Genomic DNA, 21,656 nt, shown 5'->3' with positions numbered 1-21,656 from the left:
GGGTGTGAAGATGGCGGAGCTGTTTGTGGGGGGGTTATAGCGGGGCAGACCCCGCCCCCTGTAGCTGCGCTTCGCACGTGGCTCGGTCCGGTGGTCTGAGTTCAGACGGGTTCTGTTCGCCCCGTGCTGTACCGCCCGCACTGGGGCCCTGTGAGCCGGGCTGTGCACGGGGGGTTCGGCACCGGCTGCTCCCAGCCCCGCGTGTGCCAGGTTTAATTTTAGCCGCAGCATCGTGTTGCTCGGGGCTGGCAGCGCCGCTCGGCACCTGCTGCCACTGCCCGCAAACAGCCCCACAGCCGGGACTGACCCCGCGGGGGCGGCCGGATGGAGCCGGGCGAACCGAGAGCCCCGCAGCGCCCGGCCCGGCCATTAGGCGAGAAATGAGCGCGGCCCTTCGCTCGGACCCGGAGCCGTTCGGTGCCGGTTGGGTTTCGAGGCTCCCGGCCGCTCGCTGTCGGGTCGGGGCCGGGCTTCGTGTTCCCGGGGTGGGGACGGGGATGGCGGAGCGGCGCGGAGCCTCGGCCGCACTCGGTGCTGCTGGGGGTAACGAGCGGCTCCTTGGGCTCCCACCATCCCGGGACACGACACCCGCCCCAACGCCCCGTGGGGCAGCGCTGGCTCCCGGCCCGCGGGGTCAGGGCAGCTCGGTCCTTAGGGCAGACCCTGAGCCGGGGGCGGCATCCCGGCACCGCCCGGCACCTCCCGGCTCTTGGCATCGCCCCCCCGGGCTGGCGTCCGCCGTCACGCATGTGATCGAAGCTCCGGGCAGCGCCGCGAGCGGAGCAGAAGGTCGAGCGGCTCCGGGCCCGTCCCCACCATGATCCCCCGCGGCAAAAGGGACCCGGGCCGCCCCGCGGAGCTGCCCGACGGCGCGGACGGACGCGGGTCCCCGTGGGAGGAGGACGGGCGGCTGTCCGTGCTGCCCCGCGACGACCTCCCCAAGAGCGTGTCCGACTCGTCCATCTCCTCCTACCACTCCGCGCGGTGCTCGGAGACCACCGACACCTTCAACGACTGCCTGGAGTTCCTGGAAGAGGACGATGCCGTTCGCCTCACTCCCCCGCCGCCCTACGTGCCCCCCGAGGGTCCCCCACCGCCCGGCCCCGGCTCCGGCCCGCGGGAGGAGCGCGCCCGGCAGCCCCAGCTGTCGGTCACGGCTAAGAATAGCGCGGCGCCGGGCAGGACCATGGGCGCCCTGCGCGGAGACCGGCCGCCCGTCGTCGCCTTCGTGGAGCGGCCGAGCGCGGCGGCACCGGCGGCGATGATGGGCGAGGGGCGGCGGGCGCGGAGGGGCGGCGGGGCCAGCGACTCGGACGAGGCCGACAGCGAAGTGCGGGCGCTGACGGCCAGGTCCTTCCGCAGCCTGTCGGGCCCCCCCGGCTCCCGGCTGGACATGTGCAGCTCGTCCAGCCTCTCCAACTCGATGTCGGAGGACGGCGGCGGTGGGCGGCGGTGGGCGGCCTGCGGGGAGCCCCGCGGCACCGAGCTGCCCGGAGTGCCGGCCAAGGAGCTGTTCGAGTGTGTGGACGTGGAGCTGGAGAGCGGCGACGCCAAGAAGGGGTACGGCAAGAGGAGGACCGTCCCCAAGCGGCAGATCCAGCTGAAGAGGAAGGAGAGGAAGGAGGCGGCGTTCTTCCCGTGGGGGGACAGTTTGGCCCCGCAGCCGCTGCCCCCGGCCAGGAAGGAGCCCCCGGGGAAGGGCAGGGCTGGAGGCGAGGACTTCAGGTTCAACTACAAGCAGTTCGTGAAGACGGCCTCCTTGGACGGCGACGCCAGCAAGACCAGGATGGCCTCCAGCCTGGTGAGGAACGTGCTGGCCAAGAAGATGCAGTACGAGCAGCTCATCAAGATGGAGCAGCAGAAGGTGCTGAGGGGCAGCTCCACCTCCTCGGGGCCATCCTCTGCCGGCACCGACCTGCTCGGGGATGGCATGGAGGGCAAGTCCAGCTCGTTGTCCAAGTCCGACCTCAGCGCCTCGGCCGAGGACGTGAGGCTGGTGGACATGGGGCTGCGTCCTGTTGGTGCCCACCGTCCGGCCAAGGGAGTGGTGCTGAGCGAAGCCACGCGGGAGAACGTCTGCAGGCTGAAGAAAACCTTCAACGAGCTCAACGAGAGGATGCGCTACCAGGAGGTGGTGCAGTGCCAGCGCCTGCCCGCTGCCCAGCCCTGCGCAGAGAGGACCCCATACTGGCGAGCACGTGCCCTGTTCGAAGGCCGCAGCGGGGACGGGAAGGTGCCGGCCGTCACCCCCAGGTTTGAGAAGCCGCAGAAGCCGTGGCCCAGCCTGCGGCAGCGCGCCATCCGGCCCAGCAGGGCACAGCTCGTCCCCTTCGAGCCCAAGAGCTCGGTGCCTCCTGCTGTGCCGCCCCGCAGCGTCTACACCTCCCGGGCACAGGATGTGAGGCTGGGGCCACAGAGCCGTGGGGAGGAGAAGCCGCCACCAGCACCACGAGAGACCCCAGAAACCAGGACCTCTGCAGGTAACGCTGCTGAGCCAGGCAGCAAAGGGAAGAGCTTGGTGCCGCAGCCACGGGATGTGCGTAAACTGCTCAAGAGCAGCTACAGCCTCAGCTTTGGTGCTGCTCACAGACCCCCAGCTCCCGGCCCCAGCGGGGAAAGCACCGTGGAGCCCAAACCTCCATCCCCACTCATCATCCACTGCACTTCGGTGCGACGCAGCGAGCCAGCACCCAGCACCGTGCCGCCAGCCGCTGGGGACGTGGGGACGGATGGGGTCCGAGAGCCCCCACCAGCACACAATGAGAGCACAGCAGCATCCACCATCAGCCAGGCAGCACAGGGCTCACCTGTGCAGATCAGCAAGGTACAGTCTGTGCGGAGAGAGGCAGCCACCACCAAGAGCCCCCAGCCCAGCCCGGCCCCGTGCCGCCAGCGCAGTGAGATCCGTGTGCCCTCATTGGGGGGGGCTGTGGAAGAAACGCATGTGGAGAGTCACCTCCACGTCCTGGTTGGGCCTCGGTCTCCACCCGTGGCTGTGGAGGCCTCCCCGGCTCCGAGCAGTGCCGTGCTGAGGACGGAGAAGACCCTTCGCCTCCCACCGCCACCACGGAGCCCCACAGAAGAGGATGAGGATCACGGTGTCAGCACAGGGGGCAGCACTGGAGCAGACACACGTCGCAGCAGTGGGGACAACCCAGGGCACGTCCAGGATGTGAACTCAGCGGTGAGGAGCGCTCCGAAGCCGCCCAGCAGTGAGCCGGGCAGCCAGCAGACCTCGGCAGGGAACCACAGCCCCATAGACAGCACTGGCCCCACTGTGCCATTGAAAGTGAGGGAGACTGGTGAAGGTCCCTCTGTTCCCCCTGTGTCACTTGCCAGCAGGACACAGGAACAGAGGGAGACCAAGGAGCATGTAATGAAGTGGCTGGGTGCCGGTGATCCACAACTTACTGCTGGCCAGACCGACAACTCCAACTACTTGACAATTCCTGTGAAAGCCCCCAAATCTTCCCCAGTGCCAAAGGTGCCCCCGGTCCCCAGCCCAGGCACCACCTCTACTGGGACCCCTTTGGTCCCCCATCCAAACAGTGCATCCTTTGGGACCCCCTCAGTCCCAAACTCGACCACCACGCCATTTGGGACCCCTTTAGTCCCCAGTCCAGCCACCGCACCCATTGGGACCTCAATGGTCCCCAACCCAGCATCTTTTGAGTCCCCTGCAATCCCCAGCCTGACCAGCACATCCCTCGGGACCCCTTTGGTTCCTAATGCAGCCAACAACTCTTTTGGGACGCCGTTCTTCCCATACCCACTGAGTGCACCCTTTGGGACCCCTTTGGTCCCCAGTCCGGCCACTCCATCCTTTGGGACCTCTCCAGTCCCCAGACTGCCCAGCTCAACCTTTGGAGCCTCTTTGGTTCCCAACCCATCCAGTACACCTTTTGCAACCCTTTCTGTCCCCAACCTTGCTGGCTCATCCTTTGGGGCCCCCTTGGTCCCCAACCCATCCTGCACACCTTTTGCATCTCCCTCTGTCCCCAAGCGGGTCAGCTCATCCTTTGGGAGCCCCTTGGTCCCCATTCCAGCCACAACATCCTTTGGGACTGTTCCAGTCCCCAGGCCACCCAACTCAACCTTTGGTGCCCCCTTGGTCCCCAACCCTTCCAGCACACCCTTCATGACCCCCTCTGTCCCCATGCCAGCCAGCTCATCTTTTGGGACCCCTGTGGTCAACAACCCAGACCCTACTTCCCTTGGGTACCCATCAGTATCTAACGTGGCCAGATCTTCCTTTGCATCTCCCTTATTCCCCAGCCCAGCCAGTGTTCCTCTGGGTACTGCTGTGTCCCCCCATCCAGGCGGGGAAGCCCCATGGAGCAAACCCCTCCCTGAGCCCCCCCAGCCCTCTGACGCTCTGACCACTGCTGTGCCCCCCACCCAGCCCCAACCTCACATGGAAGACGTTCCCCGTAGGACCGAGGGCTCCTCGCCGAGCAGCAAGAGCACCCCGAGCCCCACACGGCCCTTTGCTCCCCACCCATCTGCACACCGCAAGATGCTCCTTGATCCCGACAGTGGAAAATACTACTACATGGAAGCGCCGCGGCAGCCCCAGCTGAAAACACTGTATGACCCGGAGACAGGGCAGTACATGGAGGTGCTCATCCCACCGGTGCCCGTGGCCTCACATGCCGGCTACTACCAGGCTCCCTTCAACCCCATGCTCTATGGCACACCCTACATGCCCTATGGCAGCTTCCCAGGGCTGTCAGCACCCCCGCAGCCCACCGCCTCCTCCCCGGCACATCTTGACCTGCAGGGCCAGCCACCGACCTCTGAAAACCCTGGAGGCTTATCTGGAACCTTCAGCCCTGATCCTAAGGGTGAGGGGACACCTGCAGCTGGGGGTCCTGACTGCGGGTACCTGGAGAGCCCCTATTACATCCCCACAGGGATGCGGGCCAGCCCCAGCCCCAGCCAACCCCCAGCCCGTGCCAGCCCTGCCAGCGCCGAGAAGGGACCACTGCCTCCCTTGTGATCTCCAGATGCAGTGCCAGCCCACATCGCCCCCAGCCCTGGCTGGAGGGACCCTGTGGTTGTGGCTGATCTGGTGGTGGGTATTGCCTGGGCCTGACCATCATCTAGAAGGAAAAGTGATGTTTTCAGCCCCGGTGTGTTCCTGAAGTTGTGGCAGTGTGGCCACAGCAGCAAAGGGACCACGTGGATGGCCCCGCTCGGCCCAGCCTGCAGCTCCCATCCCAGGGTGATGAATAGAAGCGCCGCAGCCACAGCACGGACTCCTGGAAATAGCAATAAAGTGCAGGGCCAGCATTAACCCTACAAACCCACCCGAGTCTGAGTCGTCTCTAAAGGGGACACGAGGGGCACACCCTGAGCAGAGCCTCATGCACAGCAAACGGTGCAGGTGCAATGGTGGGGATGGGGGTCACAAGCCCAGGGGGAGGAGGAGGTGAGACAAACCCAGGGTTGATGTGTGGGAGGATGGGGGCAGGACTGAACGTAACCAGGATTCTGAATTAAACCCAACACCAAAACAGGGGCAGATGCTGCACTGAGTGTCAGCCGGATGCAGGTGCATGGCTGCGCATGGGTGCCTGGGGGTGACACAGTCCGTGCCCGCCCCCATTGCTTCCAGCATCACCCAGCGGTGCCGGGGCAGAATCATGCAGGCAGCGCTGGTGCTGTGTGTGTCCCTGAGCCTGGCAGCAAGAGCCGGGGCTGAGGATGCATGTGGGGGCCCCGAGGTCCCCTCCTCATCCTACAACATCCCTGCGCCACAGATGAGTGCTGAGGACCGGCTCTCACCCCACATGCCTGAAGCGCTGCGCTGCGACGCCTGCCACGCCATCGCCTTCCAGGTGCAGGGGGGCATCCCCAGCAGCAGCCCGGCACCGCGCTGAGCGCTGCTGGGGGGTGAGGGGGGTGATGGGGTGGGAGAGGGGTCCCGGTGCATGCAGGGGGGTCCCGGTGCATGGCCACAGCGCGGCCACTTTCTGCTCCGCTCCTGCCGCAGCTGGAGGGGCGGCTGAGCCGCGCGGAGGCGAAGCAGGGCAGGAAGGAGCTGAGCGAGTCCGACTACGTGGAGGTGCTGGAGCAAAGCTGCGTGCAGGACTGGGAGCTGTGAGTGCTGCGACCCTTCCCCAGTGGGCAGCGGGCGGTCGAGACCCCAACCTCACATCCCTGCAGTTACGGCGTGCAGGAACTGAGAGGGGAGCGGCGGCTGACGGGGCCGGGGCTGCCGAGGCAGGAGGCGATGAGCGTGGCCATGATGGGGGGCCCGTGGCCGGGCAGGTGAGCGCTGCAGGGTGGCACGGAGGGGACACGGGGACGCTCCGTGCCCCGACACCTCGTACCGCCCGCAGGCTGAGCAAGATGTGCCACGGCCTCGTGGGCGAGCACGGCGAGCAGCGGCTGTACCGAGCGCACCGACGGGGCCACACCGCGCTGCGGGAGCTGCTGTGCCACGGCGAGAAGGGGCCGTGCGCCCACCTGGGGGCGTCTAAAGCAGGGGGCTCAGCCCCCCCTAAGGCGCTGCAGAACGAGCTGTAGCCAGCAGCCTTCACCTGCCGGCACTGCGGGTGGTTAATGCTTAATGCCTGGTGACCTTTGGAGCCGGACACACGCGGAGGGGACTCAGGGAGGTGGCACTGCCGGCTCCAGGCCCGGGTTGCCGGGCTGCTGCTGTCCCCATCCCAGCTCCGTGTGTTTGCTCTCGTGGGGACATCCCCGGTGCCACCCGTGCCCCGTCCGCGCTGTTACTCTGTAACCCTCCGCCTTAATGTTTGACCGAAGCGGCGCGGGCGGCGGTGCCAGCCCTAATTAAAGCAGTTAATCGCTCATCCCTCACCACCACCACACTCCCCGGTTTCACAACCCGCAGAGTAAAGTCCTCCCCAGCACAATATAAACCACCGCGTGGTGACATCCCCGCACTGCCCAGGATGGGGACCCGCTCGGGAGAACTGCCCCAGCCCCAGGTGACCGCGGCTCCCACCCCGACCCCTTCAGCTGCCCCCATTGGGCGCTGGGGACGGGGCAGGTGGGGAGGGGCACAGCGCCTCTGGGTGGCAAAGGGTGGGGGGGGCTTGGGGGGGCGAGGCCCAGGGGACACACTGGGGCCGTGGTGGGATGCTGTGGCTGGGGCATGGCACCCATGGGGGGCTACAGTTGCTCCGGGGACAGTGGGGACCCCACCACCGTGCACTGGGTCCCCCTGGGGCGGCACCCGAGGGCCCGGATCCCGGCGGGGGTGGCCGGGCGGTGTCCCCACATCCCCAGGAGGCCGCAGCCAGGTTCCCATGGCACGCCCGGCACAACACCGATCCACCCTCTGCCTCTCCCTGCTGCCAGGACGCCAGCCCGGCCCTCGCCCCCTCTGGCCCCCAGCGACCCCCGGGGGCGGGCAGGGTGAGCACTGTCCCCATCCCTGTCCCTGCGCCCCTTGGGGCTGCCGGTGGGCTCAGCGCTTCCCCTTCAGCCGTGCCCTCCCCAGGGCCCCGCGGCGGACCCCGGCCCACCCCCAGCTCGGCGGCAGTTCGACATGTTGTACCGGATCGAGGACGTGCCCCCCTGGTACCTCTGCATCCTGATGGGCTTCCAGGTACGGCACAGCCCCCACGGCCCCAGAGCCCCCCCCGCCGGGTCCCATCTGAGCCCCCGCACCGCTGTGCCCCCAGCACTACCTGACCTGCTTCAGCGGCACCATCGCCGTGCCCTTCCTGCTGGCTGAGAGCCTGTGTGTGGGCAAGGACCAGCTGACCGTCAGCTACCTCATCGGCACCATCTTCACCTGCGTCGGCATCACCACCCTCATCCAGACCACCGTGGGCATCAGGTAGGGCTGCTCCCCCCCCGCCCCTGGTCCACATCCCCCCAAGGGCTGCAGCCCCCCCTCCCACCCCGCAGGCTGCCGCTGTTCCAGGCGAGTGCTCTGGCCTTCCTGGTGCCCGCCAAGTCCATCCTGGCGCTGGAGAAGTGGCGCTGCCCACCTGAAGGTAGGAGCGGGACGCAGCGATGGCGGCACACGCTGCCCATCAGCCCTGTGCTCACCTCCACCCTCCTCCACCCCCAGATCAGATCTATGGCAACTGGGTGCTGCCGCTCAACACCTCCCACATCTGGCAGCCCCGCATGCGGGAGGTACGGCCCAGCCCTGCCCCACGCGGCCCCACGGCTGCCCCGCACCCGCTCACGTCTCACCCCACAGATCCAGGGGGCCATCGTGGTGTCCAGCCTGGTGGAGGTGTTCATCGGGCTGCTGGGGCTGCCTGGCGCGCTGCTCAGCTACATCGGGCCGCTCACCGTCACCCCCACCGTCTCCCTCATCGGCCTCTCCGTCTTCCAGGCTGCAGGCGAGCGGGCCGGCTCGCACTGGGGCATCGCTGCGCTGTATGTCACCACCATGAGCATGAGGGTGGATTTCAGGCCCTTGTGCCAACGCCGCAGGTATCCCTGGTGTCCTCAAGGTCCCGGTGTCCTCATGGCCCTCTGCTCTCTGCAGGTCCATCGTCCTCATCGTGCTCTTTGCGCAGTACCTGCGGAACATCACCGTGCTCCTGCCCGGGTACCGCTGGGGCCGCGGCTTCGTCCTGCTGCGTGTGCAGATCTTCAAGATGTTCCCCGTAGGGATGGGGTGGGGGAGGTGCTGTGCAGCGCTGCTGGGGTGTCCCCATCCCCACGTGTCCCCATGTCCACCCACAGATCATCCTGGCCATCATGGTGATGTGGCTGCTCTGCTACGTGCTGACACGCACCGGCGTCTTCCCCAGCCACCCCGACGAGTACGGCTACAAGGCCCGGACGGATGCACGCGGGGAGATCCTCTCGGTGGCTCCCTGGTTCCGTTTCCCCTACCCCTGTGAGTGACCCATGGCTGCCCCACGGTGCCACACAGGGGCAGGGCAGTGGCACACCATTGCTGGCAGCACACACCCCATGGTGGTGGCACGTCCCCACGCAGTGCTGCTCCCCTCAGGTCAGTGGGGGCTGCCCACGGTGACCTCAGCAGCTGTGCTGGGCATGTTCAGTGCCACACTGGCTGGAATCATCGAGTCCATCGGGGATTACTATTCCTGTGCACGGCTGTCAGGAGCACCCGCACCCCCAGTGCACGCCATCAACAGGTATGGCAGCACTGCAGGGATGGGGACTGCACTGCACACCGTCTGTACTCCCATTCTGTGCCTGTGGCTGCTTCATGCTGCCACTTCCTGGTGGCACAGCCCCACACCTCGGGCACGTCTCCAAAGCCACCACAGGGAATGGCACCCTCTGCTCATCCCTCTGTTCATCCCCCAGGGGCATTTTCACAGAAGGCATCTCCTGCATCATCGCGGGGCTGATGGGAACCGGCAACGGCTCCACCTCCTCCAGCCCCAACATCGGGGTGCTGGGCATCACCAAGGTACCACCCGACCCATGTGTCCCCACGGGGTCACAGCCGCCTCCATGCACTGCCTGTGTCCCCGTGTGCAGGTGGGGAGCAGGAGGGTGATTCAATACGGCGCTGGGATCATGCTCATCCTGGGCACCATTGGCAAGTTCACTGCGCTGTTCGCCTCACTGCCCGACCCCATCCTCGGTGGGATGTTCTGCACGTTGTTTGGTAACTGCACTGCCCAGGGAGCTGCACTGAGGGCTGTCCTGTCCTACAGCACTGCGGCTCCCACAGCACTCGGCCACATCTCTGCTTGCAGGCATGATCACGGCCGTCGGGCTCTCCAACCTGCAATTTGTTGACATGAACTCTTCCCGCAACCTCTTCGTGCTGGGCTTCTCCATGTTCTTTGGGCTGACACTGCCCAACTACCTGGACGCCCACCCCAAGGCCATTAACACAGGTACCAGGAGCCCCTTACACCACTTGCCAGCAGCATCCCAGTGTGATGGTGATTAGGGTGAGCAGGGCAGGTCTGTCAGTCTGAGCACCTTAACGTGGCTCTGCTTGCTGACCTGCGGTGTGAGGGCACTCGCAGGGCAAATGTGACTTGAGTTGGGAAGGCAGCTCCAAGATAGGACAGTTCAAAGGACCTTAGAGCAGCATGGGAGAGGCTTGTGAGTGGGCAGCGGCACCTCTGAACACCGTGTGCCCAACGTGGGATGCAGCACATGCAATGAGCCTCGAGCTTCCCGCCCCTGCACTCTCTGTGCTCTCAGCCTGTCCCTCCTGCAGGCATCCCTGAGCTGGATCAGATCCTGACGGTGCTGCTGACCACTGAGATGTTTGTCGGGGGAAGCCTCGCCTTCCTCCTGGACAACACCATCCCAGGTATGTGCAGCAGGCCGGGGGGGCTCCGGTGGGTGTCCCATCCCAGTGCACAGCAGCTGAACCTGCCCGCAGGGACGCAGGAGGAGCGGGGACTGGTGCAGTGGAAGGCGGGGGCACACGCAGACAGCACGGCCTCAGCTGACCTGAGGAGCTACGACTTCCCCTTTGGGATGGGTGCAGTGAGGAGAAGCCGCTGGCTGCGGCACGTGCCCATCTGCCCCCTATTCACCGGCTTCACATGGCGGGCAAAGAAGAGCCACACGGTGGATGATGGCACACAGGATGGCACCGATGGGATGGCTGTCTGCACCAAGGTGTGACGGGGGATGCAGAGGGGCTGAGCCAAGAGCTGGGCTCCCAACAGAGAGCACCGCCCGGGCTGCGAGCCCTCCCATCCCAACACAGCGCTGGGGAAGGCATTGCCTGTGGGAATGCTATGGCTTGGTTTAGCGTGGGGCTGCAGTGACAGCGGGGCTCCCAGGCGCTGGCCCACGCTGCCTTGAGCTCCAAGCCCTGCTGCAGCTCAGCTTCCATCGAGGCGCTGGGAGCACCAGCACCAGGTTGTGCCATGCCCTTGGCTTCTGCAGGGCTGCACAGCGGATGCAGCTGGTGCTGTGCTGGGTCCAGCATTCAGAGCAGTCCGTTTTAAGGTTATGCATTAAAAAAAACCCAAACCCACGGCCCCTGTCATTTATGACACTGGGTTTAATGCTGAAACCCAAAGCTGCAGGCAGCGCTGGGCTGACACAGCCAGGCACAGGCAGCCGCTCCCTCCCCACCCCACCCCAAGCAGAAGAGCACAAAGAGCAAAAGAGATCTCATGGGAGAAGATAAGAATGGTTTATCAGAAAATCATATGACTTGGGTGGGAAGGGACCTCAAGGATCACCACGTTCCAACCCCCTGCATCAGGCAGACCTGCAGCCTTTAGGTCAGATGTTACATGAGGTTACACCATGGCCCCATCCAACCTGGCCTTGAACATCTCCAGGGATGGAGCATCCATAGCCTCCCTGGGCAGCCTATGCCAGCACCAGTGAAAAAATAAGTGAATAATAAGAGAAGGAAGGAGCAGGAGGGAGAAAACCAACAACATCAAGATCCAAGCGATGCAAATGCAACCACCTGCCTCCTCCCACGGGCCCAATGGTGGCCAGCAGGCTCAGCAATGGAAGAACCCTCCCACTGATTTTAGTGCAGTGTGGAGCACAGCATCCCCCTGCCCAGCTGTCCTGGCTGTACCTCACCCATGTCATGGCCACCAGACATGCAGGCTGAGCAAGAAAAAGAGAAAGCCTTGAGGCTGTGCAAGTAATGGTCAGACCCCCAGCATTATCAGCACTGCTTCAGCCACAAACCCAAACACAGCACCCTTGGGAGAGCTGCACAGAAAGATAACTGCCCTAGACAGACACAGCACAGACACAAAACAGTTCAAAGCCAGCAGTTCCTAAAAGCCAGGGACTGACTGCTTTGTTTCACTGCACTGATTTTAGCACAGAACAGACATAGAGCCATGGATCACCCCAAACTCCTCATATGGGGTTGAGATCCTGGCTGGAAGCAGAGCCCTTCAGCACCTTCCCACTGACTCTACGTGCCCCCAGCAGACACCAGCACTGCACTCACCACTCCAACAAACCATTCTATGTTATGGAGTTGCCTGAGATAAGAACAAAGCACAAAAGCAAATCACAGCAAACCTGCATGTTTCGCAAGCTGGCTCCAGCTGAAGCATTCAGCTGCCAATCGCCCAGAGCTGGGTGCACCTGGGCTGAGAGCTCCCAGAAGGAGCTCAGGGACAATGGCTGCAAGCAAACCAGCTGCCAGCCCTGCAGGGACCAGCTGGTGGAACCCCAGCTTCAGCTCCAGCCAGCAGTATGTGGTGCTCTGCTATTTCCCAACCCCATCTTTGGGGACTCGAGCTTAAACAGTTTCCCAGAACAGCAGAAACACCAGAAGAGTTTTGCTACGTCTGGGAAGGTCAACAGATCTGGAAAGAGAAAAGGCAGCTCTGGGCAGGGAGGCCAGGAGTGGTGGTGGATGCTTTGCAGAGCAGCACTCAGCACATGTAAATGCTTTTGGGAGAGCAGACCTGCCAGCTGGAGAAGACAAGCAAAGCAAATTGGTTCTGCTGTAGTACTGGTGCAAAGCCAGTGCCTCTCCTGTTGTACAGCACTGTGACTTCTGAGGTGTTCCCGTTTGGTTTAACCAGAGCTTAAAAGAGGGGAAAAAATACATTAACAGCAAAGGTGGGCAAAGTTCTGATGGAAGAGTGGATCAAGGCCCCACCTGCAGGCTGCTGGGGGCTGCTGGTACATCCACCCCACAGCCTGCCCACCCTTCCTGCAGCTCTGGGACTTAATGCAAAGAACAGCATCGAGAGCAGCAGCTGCCCAGGCAGGGCCTCCCAGAGCCCATGTCAAGCAGAGGGTTTTATATAGCACCGTCAGCTGCTAACTGGAACTTCCTGTGCTGCCAGAACAGTGGGGCTGAACAGGGATTAACAGCGATGAGAACGCAGGAAAATATGCTCAGGCAAACACACAAAGCAGTCGGGCTTCATAGGAGGGGAGGAAAGAGCACAGCGAGAGCTCAGATCAGTTCAGACTATCCTGTCACAAACAGCCTTACAGACACCACATCTGACATGGACACAAACCACAGAGGTCGGAAGGGACCTCTGGAGATGCCCCAGTCCAAGCCCTGGCACTGCAGGCAGCGCAGGGAGGCTGCAGGTATCTCCAGAGGAAACTCCAGAGCCCCTGTGGGCAGAAGGAGGGATGCATTTCCCTGAGGTGCACATTCACGAGACAGTCACCAAATCATTTCTACTATTATTTATTTTTTTAAATATTTTTGAAAAAATATAATTTTTTTACAATATTTTCAACTTAAACACTATTCACACTGAACACGTATGGCAGCTTAACCTACCCAGGTATGAAGTTTAAGAAGCCAAAACTGTTCTAGCTTTATTAAAAGAAAAAAAAAATGAAACAAAACAAAAAGTCGTTGTGCTGTAGACTATCGTGTAGTGATGATTAAACAAAGCAAGGGAAAAGCACCACTCAAATCACTAATGCTAGGGTTTGCTTGGTTAAATCCAGCTATAATAAAGTTGTACGCTAAAAGATACGCAGACACCGCTATGTCCGTATGTGGGCTCTTGGAAGAAACTGTGATGAAACTCACATGTCCTGTAACATAATTCAGAAGTGAAAGGCTGCTAACATGATAACACACTGCGAGCACAGGGAATCCCTTCCTTCCCACCGCTGGGATGTCAGATCAGTAGCTGAGATCTACGACTCTGTGCAGGTCTGTACGACTCCTGTAGCAGCTCAGGCTGCTCAAAAGAAGCATGGATATATATATATTTTTTAAGGGGAAAATGTAACATTAGTAACAATACTGATAATTCAAAGGAAAGTTAGCTAATCTGCATAACAATCAGATAACCTTGCTTTCATTTTAAAGTTAAGGCATTATCAGGTGCAAACTAGCACCGGTTAACACATCTTAGTTAAAAACAGACCATCCAAAGCAAATTCCAAGCCCTACTTAAAAAGACAGAGTCTGCAGAAGGTTTATAAATGTGGTACTTCATCTCAACTTGACTGGTGCTTCCTACCTCACCGTCTCCTTTGCAGAGAGCCAGGGCCCAATTATGGTTCCATTAAACTTTTGACAGATTTACTTAGTAACAGTCTCAGCACTTTTTATTGAGCATGCAAGACTAACAAAACTTTGGCAATGCATAAGTGTAACACAGTGACAAGAAGAGAGAGCTTTTACAATTAAATCTTCTAATACTGGCTTCACAGTGTGGAAATTGTGCTACATCCACCAAAAGAGGGCCCAGTCTACTCAAATATTTAAGTACTTCACCCCAGGAACAAACTCCTTTGCGTTTGGATTCAGATTACTCTTGACCTGAGGAAGGAAAAAACAGAACTCTGGTTGAATTGTTATTTTCATCCTCTACTTCCAAACTGAAATACAGTTTCAGGAGGGCAGCATTAAGAACACACAGAGTGCACAGTACCAGGCATGGTGCATGGCTTCTGCACTCACTAGAGAAGCACACTTTGCTTGCACCTATCCATCCTTCATTAGCCCCACCTGCACATTTCAGTCAGATCAGAGCTCGGTGAGTAACAAAACAAACAAGGCATGCACCAGAACCAGCAACTTCCATTAACTTCCATTAACAGAAGAAGCTGAAACAGCTTCTTCTGTAGTTCAGCTGAAGCACTACAAGGCTTTTTGTTCTTACTTAAGCAAGAAGAGACTTGCTCCGGGAACTTAAGCCACCCCTGGGAATCCAATAGATACGAGCACTGGGCTGTTCATGTCCAACCCCCCACAGGGCAGCAGCTACTCTACAGTCACTGCTCTGCAGGTACGGGGGGGCAGCCAGCACCTCCAAAACAAGCTACTAGTCATTATTAAAAACAGAGAGAGGAACAGGCTTTTGTGTTTGAGTCCCAGACTGCTGCCTGCAGCTGCTTAACCTTGGAAAAGTTCATAGGCTTGTATCTGAATTTCACAGCACTTGTGTGATATGACTGCACGCTTCCTGTGCCAAGAACCAGTAACTCCCCTTTTGTTAAGGAAAACATGTACACGCTGCCCTTCTAGTTAAACTCCACACTGAAAAGCTGTAGAGCAAGAAAGAGGGAAATAATCTGTTTATTTAGCTGCTCCCTTCTTCTTCAGAATTTCTATAAAGAGATCTGCTATGGTACCAATGATCCAAATCAGACCCTGCAATGATTTGTACCTACTTAACGTGTAAGAGCTGGCAAATACAGAATTAAACTCGATGCAGTCCTGCCATGGCAGCTCAGTCAGAGCGCTCCACTCGCTGCCTCTCTCATAATGCAGTATATGCATGCCTGAACCCACTTGAATTTATGCCATGGCCTAAAAAAGGCACCACGTGGTTATGAAGAAAATCACCGAACAGGTTTTATCACCTGGGGGAGCATACCTTGCTCAGCTGCTGCACATTTCCCCTTCCATCACACAGAGTTTAAGAGACCCTGGCCTACACATAAAGGATTTTCTATTGCCTTTAGCAGCAACAAAAATCAGCCGTGGATAAAGAGATGCCAAGTTTTAGAAATACAACAAGAAAGTGAGTTTACCACCAGATCCTCCAGTGATGAGCTGTCACTGATAACAAGGTCATTGAACTGGTCCTGGATTTGATCCATTGTTTGTGGGAGATCACGGGCAGGAATAAACCATTCGTGCTCCTCCTCTTCTTCCAGCATCTCTTGGAAACAGCGCTCAATAAATTCTTCTTCCCACAACTCCTCTTCAATCTGTTCAACAACAAGAAAATGCCTTATCAGTAAAGCTACTGAAAGCTGACATCTCCCCTCCAATGTCTGTGCACCTTGCTGACCTCCTTTCTAGCCACACAACAGGACTGCTGGCAGAACACCACTGGTGCTGCACAAAGGGAAGCAGCTTTGGCTTTTTAATGTCAAGAAGTGCTTTGTCCCAAGAGCTGGAAGAGAACGGCAGCCCTGGCTGCTCAGGTAGCACTTCTATGGAGAGCTTGTAGAATATTGGTTCCAAGTGACAGAACCCACTGGATGGGAACACCAGGGACAACACACAGCTCTGCACACTCTGTAAGGCTCCTGGGGGAAAAAGCAACTGCCTGTCACCTGGAGCAGGGAGCAAGCAGCATCTCTCCCTGACCTGTATGCTTACAGGGTGCAGTTCTGAGTTATGATATCATATGATGTGAGCAGTTGTTGGGATTGCTGCCCTGCTGTACTAAAAGCAGGACAGATCAACTGATGCAGAACTGATACACACAGCAAAGATTAAAGGCGAGTTTTGCTTGGTTGTTCAGTAAACAAGCTTTGGAGGGTGTTGATCCTGACAAATTTTCCATGTCCCACATCAGAGCTCAAGAGAGGAAAGCTGGGAAATAGGAGCTGACTTGCCAGAAATAAGGGAGTAAAAAGAAAAAAAATAAATGATTCAGAACACATTAATTCAGTGGAAGCTTAAGCAAGTTCTCTTATTTACCCTTCACTCTGAAATCACACATGCACTCAATCCTCAAGTGGAAATTCAGCCACATTCCTGAAGTTTGTGTCACGGCTCAGAACTCCCACAGACTGAGGCTCCCAGTGACTGGGAACACACACAGCAGTTCACATAGTGCTCGAGATGCACAACTGCTGGGGAATGGGGACTTGAATCACACTAAGTGAGTGTGTGAAGAATTCAAGCCCCATGAGACACTGCCTTACTGCCTTCTCAGTTTCCCTGCTGGTAAAGCAGCCCAACAAGGGCAGCAACCTCCAAGGCAATCCTTCCTGTGAAGGTTTACCATCCTGTGTGTGTGGGCAAAAGGAAGCTGTGGGCACACAGCCACAAGCTTGTGTTACAGGAGGGCTTGTGCAGCTCCAGGTTTCTGTTACATGGATGCGTACCTACACGTGCTTCCAATCTAGAAGTCATAAATGCTTAATCCCCAAATGACTCTCACTTAACGTTGCTCATTTGTATTCTCCAGCCCTCGGTTAACTCGTTCTGCTTCTCACAGGGGGATGTGCCTCCAAAGAGGACAGCATCACACAGTACCTGCCTGCTGTGTTCTCGCTTCCTCCCCACCTGCCCAGGCAGTGCACCTGAAAGGCAGTCTATTCACTTCTGAGCCTGCAGCACATTCAGACTGTATAGGTGTACAGAGAAAGCAGCAACCCGAGTACAAAGACCAAGTAACCACTAAGAGAAGGGTAGCAGAAAGAGGTGGGCTCCTTCCTTCCTCCAACACAGAGAAAATTGTACCCAGGTATAAAGTGGAAGTCAAAGTCAAGGCTTCCTTCCAACCAGGTTGTGAAGACCAGCTCTAAGTTACTTACATGTTAATTAAGTGTTAAGCAACCCTACCAGGACTTAGGTATTAAGTCACCTAACAACTACATCCATCAAATCCTGTGTGAACAACAGCCCTGCCGGTGAGGCAGGTATGCACCTGAACGCTTCCAGCTCCAAGCTGCAGCTGGCATGTTTGTACTTGTGAGACCAGAGCAGCTGGGCAGCCCAGTGAGACCAGTCCCTGCTGAAGTGCCATGTAAAGACTGTCAGCTATACTTCTTATTCCCACCTGCAGAAGCAGGGAATTAATGGATGTTTCAGAACAGTCTGCACCTCCCTCATTTTCACCAAGACTACAGACATTAAGTATAAGAAAAAAAACTGACTGAAGCATTAGTCTGCTGCCCAGGACCATTCCTGGATTCCCAGCCCTGCACCCGGTCAGCAGGCACAGCACCACTCCCTACAGCTACAGCACAGCAAGGTAAAGCACCATTGAGAGAGAGAAATGACTTGCCTGCCTGTTAAACTCCTCTTCGTTTTCCATCCACATGTACTCCGCAAAGGGATTGTCATCTTCATGAGAGTGACCATTTATGATCACATCTTCACTGATGATGCTTGGGCTAGTACTGCTGCGACTGGGATCTTTCATGGCTGCGTCTTTGATTTGAAGTCTGCAATTAAGAAATGCAGTAATTAAAGATGTGCACATTCGTTTGTCGCCCCGCCCGGGGAGGGCTGCACCTCCGCATGAAGGTGCAGGTGGCTGCAGTGCGTGATGGCACCGAGATAACGCACAGAATGAGGCGCTCTGCTAAGGGCCAGGGCTCAGCACATCCACTGCTCACCATTCCACAGCTTAGACCTCAGCATCAGCAGCTGCTGAGCACCAAGGCTGAGCACAGGGATAAAATGGAGGCAGCACGCTGGTGTCCCTGCCCACAGGCACCGTGGGACAAAACCCAAACTGATTCAGAGTGTCTTTAACAACAACAATACTGCAGCTTTACCATCAGGCTCACAAAGCATTCAAGTTCAGAGACCCGTCTGCTGATTTCCTGCATGCTGCACCAGAACGTTGGTGCTGTAATGAGGCAATCCTATTGTTCTTCCTACACTGTGCTGAAGCAGAGATAGGAATGGTGGGAGAGCTGAGCACTGCTTGGAGCTCACACTGGCAGCACCGAGTACTTCAACAGCAGCCAACAGCAACAGCATTTAACAGTCAGACTTGAGTGTTCTTCATGTCTTGGTGTATTTTCAGGAGCTGTGCTGACCAGCAGCCACACGTGGCCACAGCCAAACTGCAACACCAGCCAGTGACTGGTACCTATTTCCATTCTGGGACCAAACAGTACAACCAATCTGCAATCAGACAGTGCAGCACCGAGAAAAATTCACTGTATTTTATTGTCATATCAACACTTTAGCTGTGTGCATATAAAAAATGACTTGGCTATAACAGATAGCTGCTTCTCCCACTGCCTATTGCATACACAACAGAGAAGCCTCCAATGCTGTTATAGTACTGGGGCTTCTCACGTTGAAATACAAGGGAAAAGCATGAGCTGCTGCTGTCCTTAATACCTACAGACCTGCCAGATCCCAGTGCCCAGCCGAGGAGAGCACAAAGAAAAGGATGCTGCCTACTTTGCTCCACTTGTGGGTCTGAATTCAAAGGCAAACCTTCGTGCAGAAGTCTGTTCAGCTCCCTGGCAGGGCAACAAATGAGACACAGATGGGTATTCCAGCAACAGAACATGAGTTCCTCTGGATGTCCTTCCCAAACAGACTGATTACAGGCAGTGCTCAGCACACACCTGGAACAGGCACCGCATGTAACACCACAACTCGAGCCTGAAATGGCTCTAAGCACCTTCAGCTGCTCCCACAGCACATGGAATGGAAGAAATAAAGGACTGCAGAGTCTAACAAGCCTACTTTAAAAAGAAACAGACACGTAATTAGCGTGTATTTTCTCATGCTTTTTATGAAGCACGCACTGGGCTTCCTGCACAACACCACCATGTGCTGCAGGTGAAATAACACCTCAGCAATGTATGGCACTCAGGCCAAACTCTGGGGAGCTTCTGTGCAGAGAACACTTCATAAAGGCTGAAACAAATGGAATAAGGATGATCATAAAAGCCTGTGAGGTTTATGTGCTGAGGCACAAGGAGCTTCCCTAGATCCTAAACACTGAAGCACAATGAGCTCTTTGGTTCTGGAGAGTGAAGAAGAGCAGCGCTTCATGTCTGGACCGAACTTCTTCCATTGCTGCTCAAGGATGATGTGGTCGACCCTCAAGAAAGACCCAGATCTGCGACTGGAAGCTCCAAGTTCCCAATGATGCCCTAACCCTGCTCGTTTACACGTACATATGTATTTTTTTACACACGTAAGCACTTACCCTGCACTAACAGCCAGGAGGCCCCAGGCCAGTCTCTTAGTCACAGCAGCGCTGCTCCTTTGATTTTCTGCGACTTACAAGAAATTACCCTACACAGAGCTCTGCTACTTGCCCACTTCAGACAGCAACCAGCCTATGGCAGCCAGGCTGTGGGGATGAGATCAGCCTCAGCTGGTTCAGAGCCATTAGGAGCAGGCAGCTCCAAGTGCTGCAACGGCCCTAAGAAAAAGCAGCACATAAAGTGGCTGCTGTAGGAAACGGGGCAGGAACCGCTGCAGTCTGGATAGGAACAGATGCACCTTTCATCTGTGAATGGGTGGAGAGCGAAGGATCTCAGAGCTCCGTGCACTATGACGGCACAAACAGCATCAGCAGCGCCACGAAACAGGAAAGCGGAGCGTTCTGATACGGCGGGGTGAGAATCGGCCCCAAACACTTGTGGGGTGGGGCTGGGAACAGCTCAAGTGTTTAAGGAAAGACATAGGGGAAAAAAAAAACATAGCAAAGAACTGAGCAATGGTGTCAGGAATGGAATGATAAGCAGAGCTCTGCTCTGTGCACCGAGGGCAGCGTGGACCTGTGGCTGCCAATGGAGCTGTGCCCACAGCCTGACCCGTGTCCGAGCTGCCACCAAGGAGTGATGAAAGGCCAACAACAAAGGAACGCGATGTGATGCCCGGTGCCCATAGGGAGCTGTGGGTGCACGGCAGGGCCCTGCGGCTCCGTGACACAAAGGGAACAAGGAAAAAAGGACGGGAAAAACAAACGCAAAAACCAACAACAACAACAACAAAAAGAGACTGGAAAAAAAGGGGGCAAACAAAAAGATGGAGATAAAATCAGACGGAAAACTAAGGAAAAAAGGGGGAAACTAAAGCCGTGAACAACAACAACAACAACAGGCCCCTCCCGCACCGCAGCGCGGGGGCGGCGCTCGGCTCCGGGGATGGGCGGCCAAACACAGCAAGGCCGCAACGGGAGGATACGGGCCGCTCCTCACGGACACAACGCGGCCCCCCCGGCCGGTCAGCGCCGTGATACCCGGTATAACCCGGTGTAACCCAGTATAACAACCCGGTGTTCCCGGTGCTGCCCGCAGGGCGGGGCCGCGGCCTTTGTTCGCCCCCAGGGCCGCCCCCGCTGTGCGGGAGGGGCCGCGTCCCGTCACGCCGCCCGCCGTGTCCCGGATGAGCGCCGCTCACACACACACAATGGGGGCGGATGGACGCCGCGGGTAACGCTGCCAGCGGGGGGCGCCCGGCACAGCGCCGCTATTACCGGGATGGGCCGCGGGGGGACGGACGGACGGAGGGTGTGGCGGCGCTCCCGCTCGCACCTCGCGCTGTCCCCGAGCCGCGGCCCCGCCGCTCACCTGAGCGCTGAGGGAAGGAATGAAGGCAGGAATGGAGTCAGGCCGCGCTGCCGCCCGCTCCAGCCGCTCGCTCCGCTCCGTGCCCGCAGCCACCCGGACGTGAAATCACTTCCGGTACCTGCGTGACCTCACAGGCCGCGCCCCCCCCTCCCCCGGAAGTGGCCGGGGGGCGCCGCGCTGCATGACGGGAGCACTCGCCGGGCGGCCATTTCGCGGGGCGAGCCGCGGGGCACGATGGGAAATGTAGTGCGAGCTGAGGGGAGAGCCGCCATCTTGTGGCGCTGCCGGGAACGGAGCGCGGCCATACTTGTTATAAACTCACATCCAACAGTTATAGTGAAGTGAAATGACTGCTAACAATGACAGCACTGCTATGGTGTAAAGACCAATGCTGGATAATAGGAAAGCAGCCTCCTAGAGATAGCTGAATGACAAGTGTCATTATAGACGAGTACATCCCTGACCCAATAACTGTTGTGTGCAGGATTCTGTGGGGCAGCTTTAAGACTAAATACATTCACTGCCTTATACACGTAACTTACTCTCAGTAACATGCAAGAAATCATCGTGGTACATTAAGCCTTCATTACTTGGATGTGCTCTTTAAATACAGGCTGTGCCATCAGCTGTTTGCTGCCATTTCACCACTGTCTCCTGCCCAGCTGCTCTCACAGCTGTGAGATATTCAGCTTTTCCTCTGTCCTCACACATAATGTGGCACATCCTCCTCACTTGAGGACCCAAATCAAACGGTGACACACTGAGGAGAC

At 58.1% G+C, this 21,656-nt stretch overlaps 4 protein-coding genes across 7 annotated transcripts; 3 read left to right on the top strand and 1 right to left on the bottom strand.

Moving 5' to 3' along the window:
• Nucleotides 1-10: 10 nt before the first annotated feature.
• PROB1 (proline rich basic protein 1) lies at nucleotides 11-5,343 on the top strand. Its single transcript, XM_015875997.2, has one exon. It carries the CDS (start codon nucleotides 818-820, stop codon nucleotides 4,997-4,999), a length of 4,182 nt encoding a protein of 1,393 aa, XP_015731483.1. The 5' UTR covers nucleotides 11-817; the 3' UTR covers nucleotides 5,000-5,343.
• Nucleotides 5,344-5,525: 182 nt separating this feature from the next.
• Nucleotides 5,526-6,823, top strand: MZB1 (marginal zone B and B1 cell specific protein). Its single transcript, XM_015876026.2, has 4 exons — nucleotides 5,526-5,840; nucleotides 5,996-6,102; nucleotides 6,169-6,273; nucleotides 6,345-6,823. The coding sequence occupies exons 1-4, from the start codon at nucleotides 5,559-5,561 to the stop codon at nucleotides 6,529-6,531; spliced, it is 681 nt and encodes a 226-aa protein (XP_015731512.1). The 5' UTR covers nucleotides 5,526-5,558; the 3' UTR covers nucleotides 6,532-6,823.
• Nucleotides 6,567-10,939, top strand: SLC23A1 (solute carrier family 23 member 1). 3 transcript variants are annotated; one of them, XM_015876015.2, is made up of 15 exons: nucleotides 6,570-6,959; nucleotides 7,333-7,389; nucleotides 7,475-7,582; nucleotides 7,659-7,816; nucleotides 7,888-7,976; nucleotides 8,054-8,121; nucleotides 8,189-8,370; nucleotides 8,483-8,603; nucleotides 8,683-8,839; nucleotides 8,957-9,104; nucleotides 9,280-9,385; nucleotides 9,457-9,586; nucleotides 9,678-9,821; nucleotides 10,154-10,249; nucleotides 10,322-10,939. In XM_015876015.2, the coding sequence occupies exons 1-15, from the start codon at nucleotides 6,924-6,926 to the stop codon at nucleotides 10,567-10,569; spliced, it is 1,848 nt and encodes a 615-aa protein (XP_015731501.1). In that variant the 5' UTR covers nucleotides 6,570-6,923; the 3' UTR covers nucleotides 10,570-10,939. The 3 variants fall into 3 exon arrangements, with proteins under 3 accessions (XP_015731499.1, XP_015731501.1, XP_015731502.1); XM_015876013.2 differs by having other exon boundaries at nucleotides 6,567-7,389; XM_015876016.2 differs by having other exon boundaries at nucleotides 6,923-7,389; nucleotides 10,330-10,836.
• Nucleotides 10,940-13,074: 2,135 nt separating this feature from the next.
• Nucleotides 13,075-21,020, bottom strand: PAIP2 (poly(A) binding protein interacting protein 2). Of its 2 annotated transcripts, none has more exons than XM_015876027.1 (4): nucleotides 20,887-21,020; nucleotides 17,619-17,778; nucleotides 15,403-15,582; nucleotides 13,075-14,185 (listed from the first exon to the last, which is right to left on the bottom strand). In XM_015876027.1, exons 2-4 carry the CDS (start codon nucleotides 17,754-17,756, stop codon nucleotides 14,120-14,122), a joined length of 384 nt encoding a protein of 127 aa, XP_015731513.1. In that variant the 5' UTR covers nucleotides 17,757-17,778; nucleotides 20,887-21,020; the 3' UTR covers nucleotides 13,075-14,119. The 2 variants fall into 2 exon arrangements, with proteins under 2 accessions (XP_015731513.1, XP_015731515.1); XM_015876029.2 differs by lacking the exon at nucleotides 20,887-21,020 and adding an exon at nucleotides 19,515-19,804.
• Nucleotides 21,021-21,656: the final 636 nt, after the last annotated feature.

The sequence above is a fragment of the Coturnix japonica genome, chromosome 13, assembly GCF_001577835.2.
Source record: "Coturnix japonica isolate 7356 chromosome 13, Coturnix japonica 2.1, whole genome shotgun sequence".
NCBI classification, from domain to species: domain Eukaryota; kingdom Metazoa; phylum Chordata; class Aves; order Galliformes; family Phasianidae; genus Coturnix; species Coturnix japonica.
Note: the sequence above shows the minus strand (reverse complement) of the source record. Positions and strands in the feature narration are given on the sequence as shown.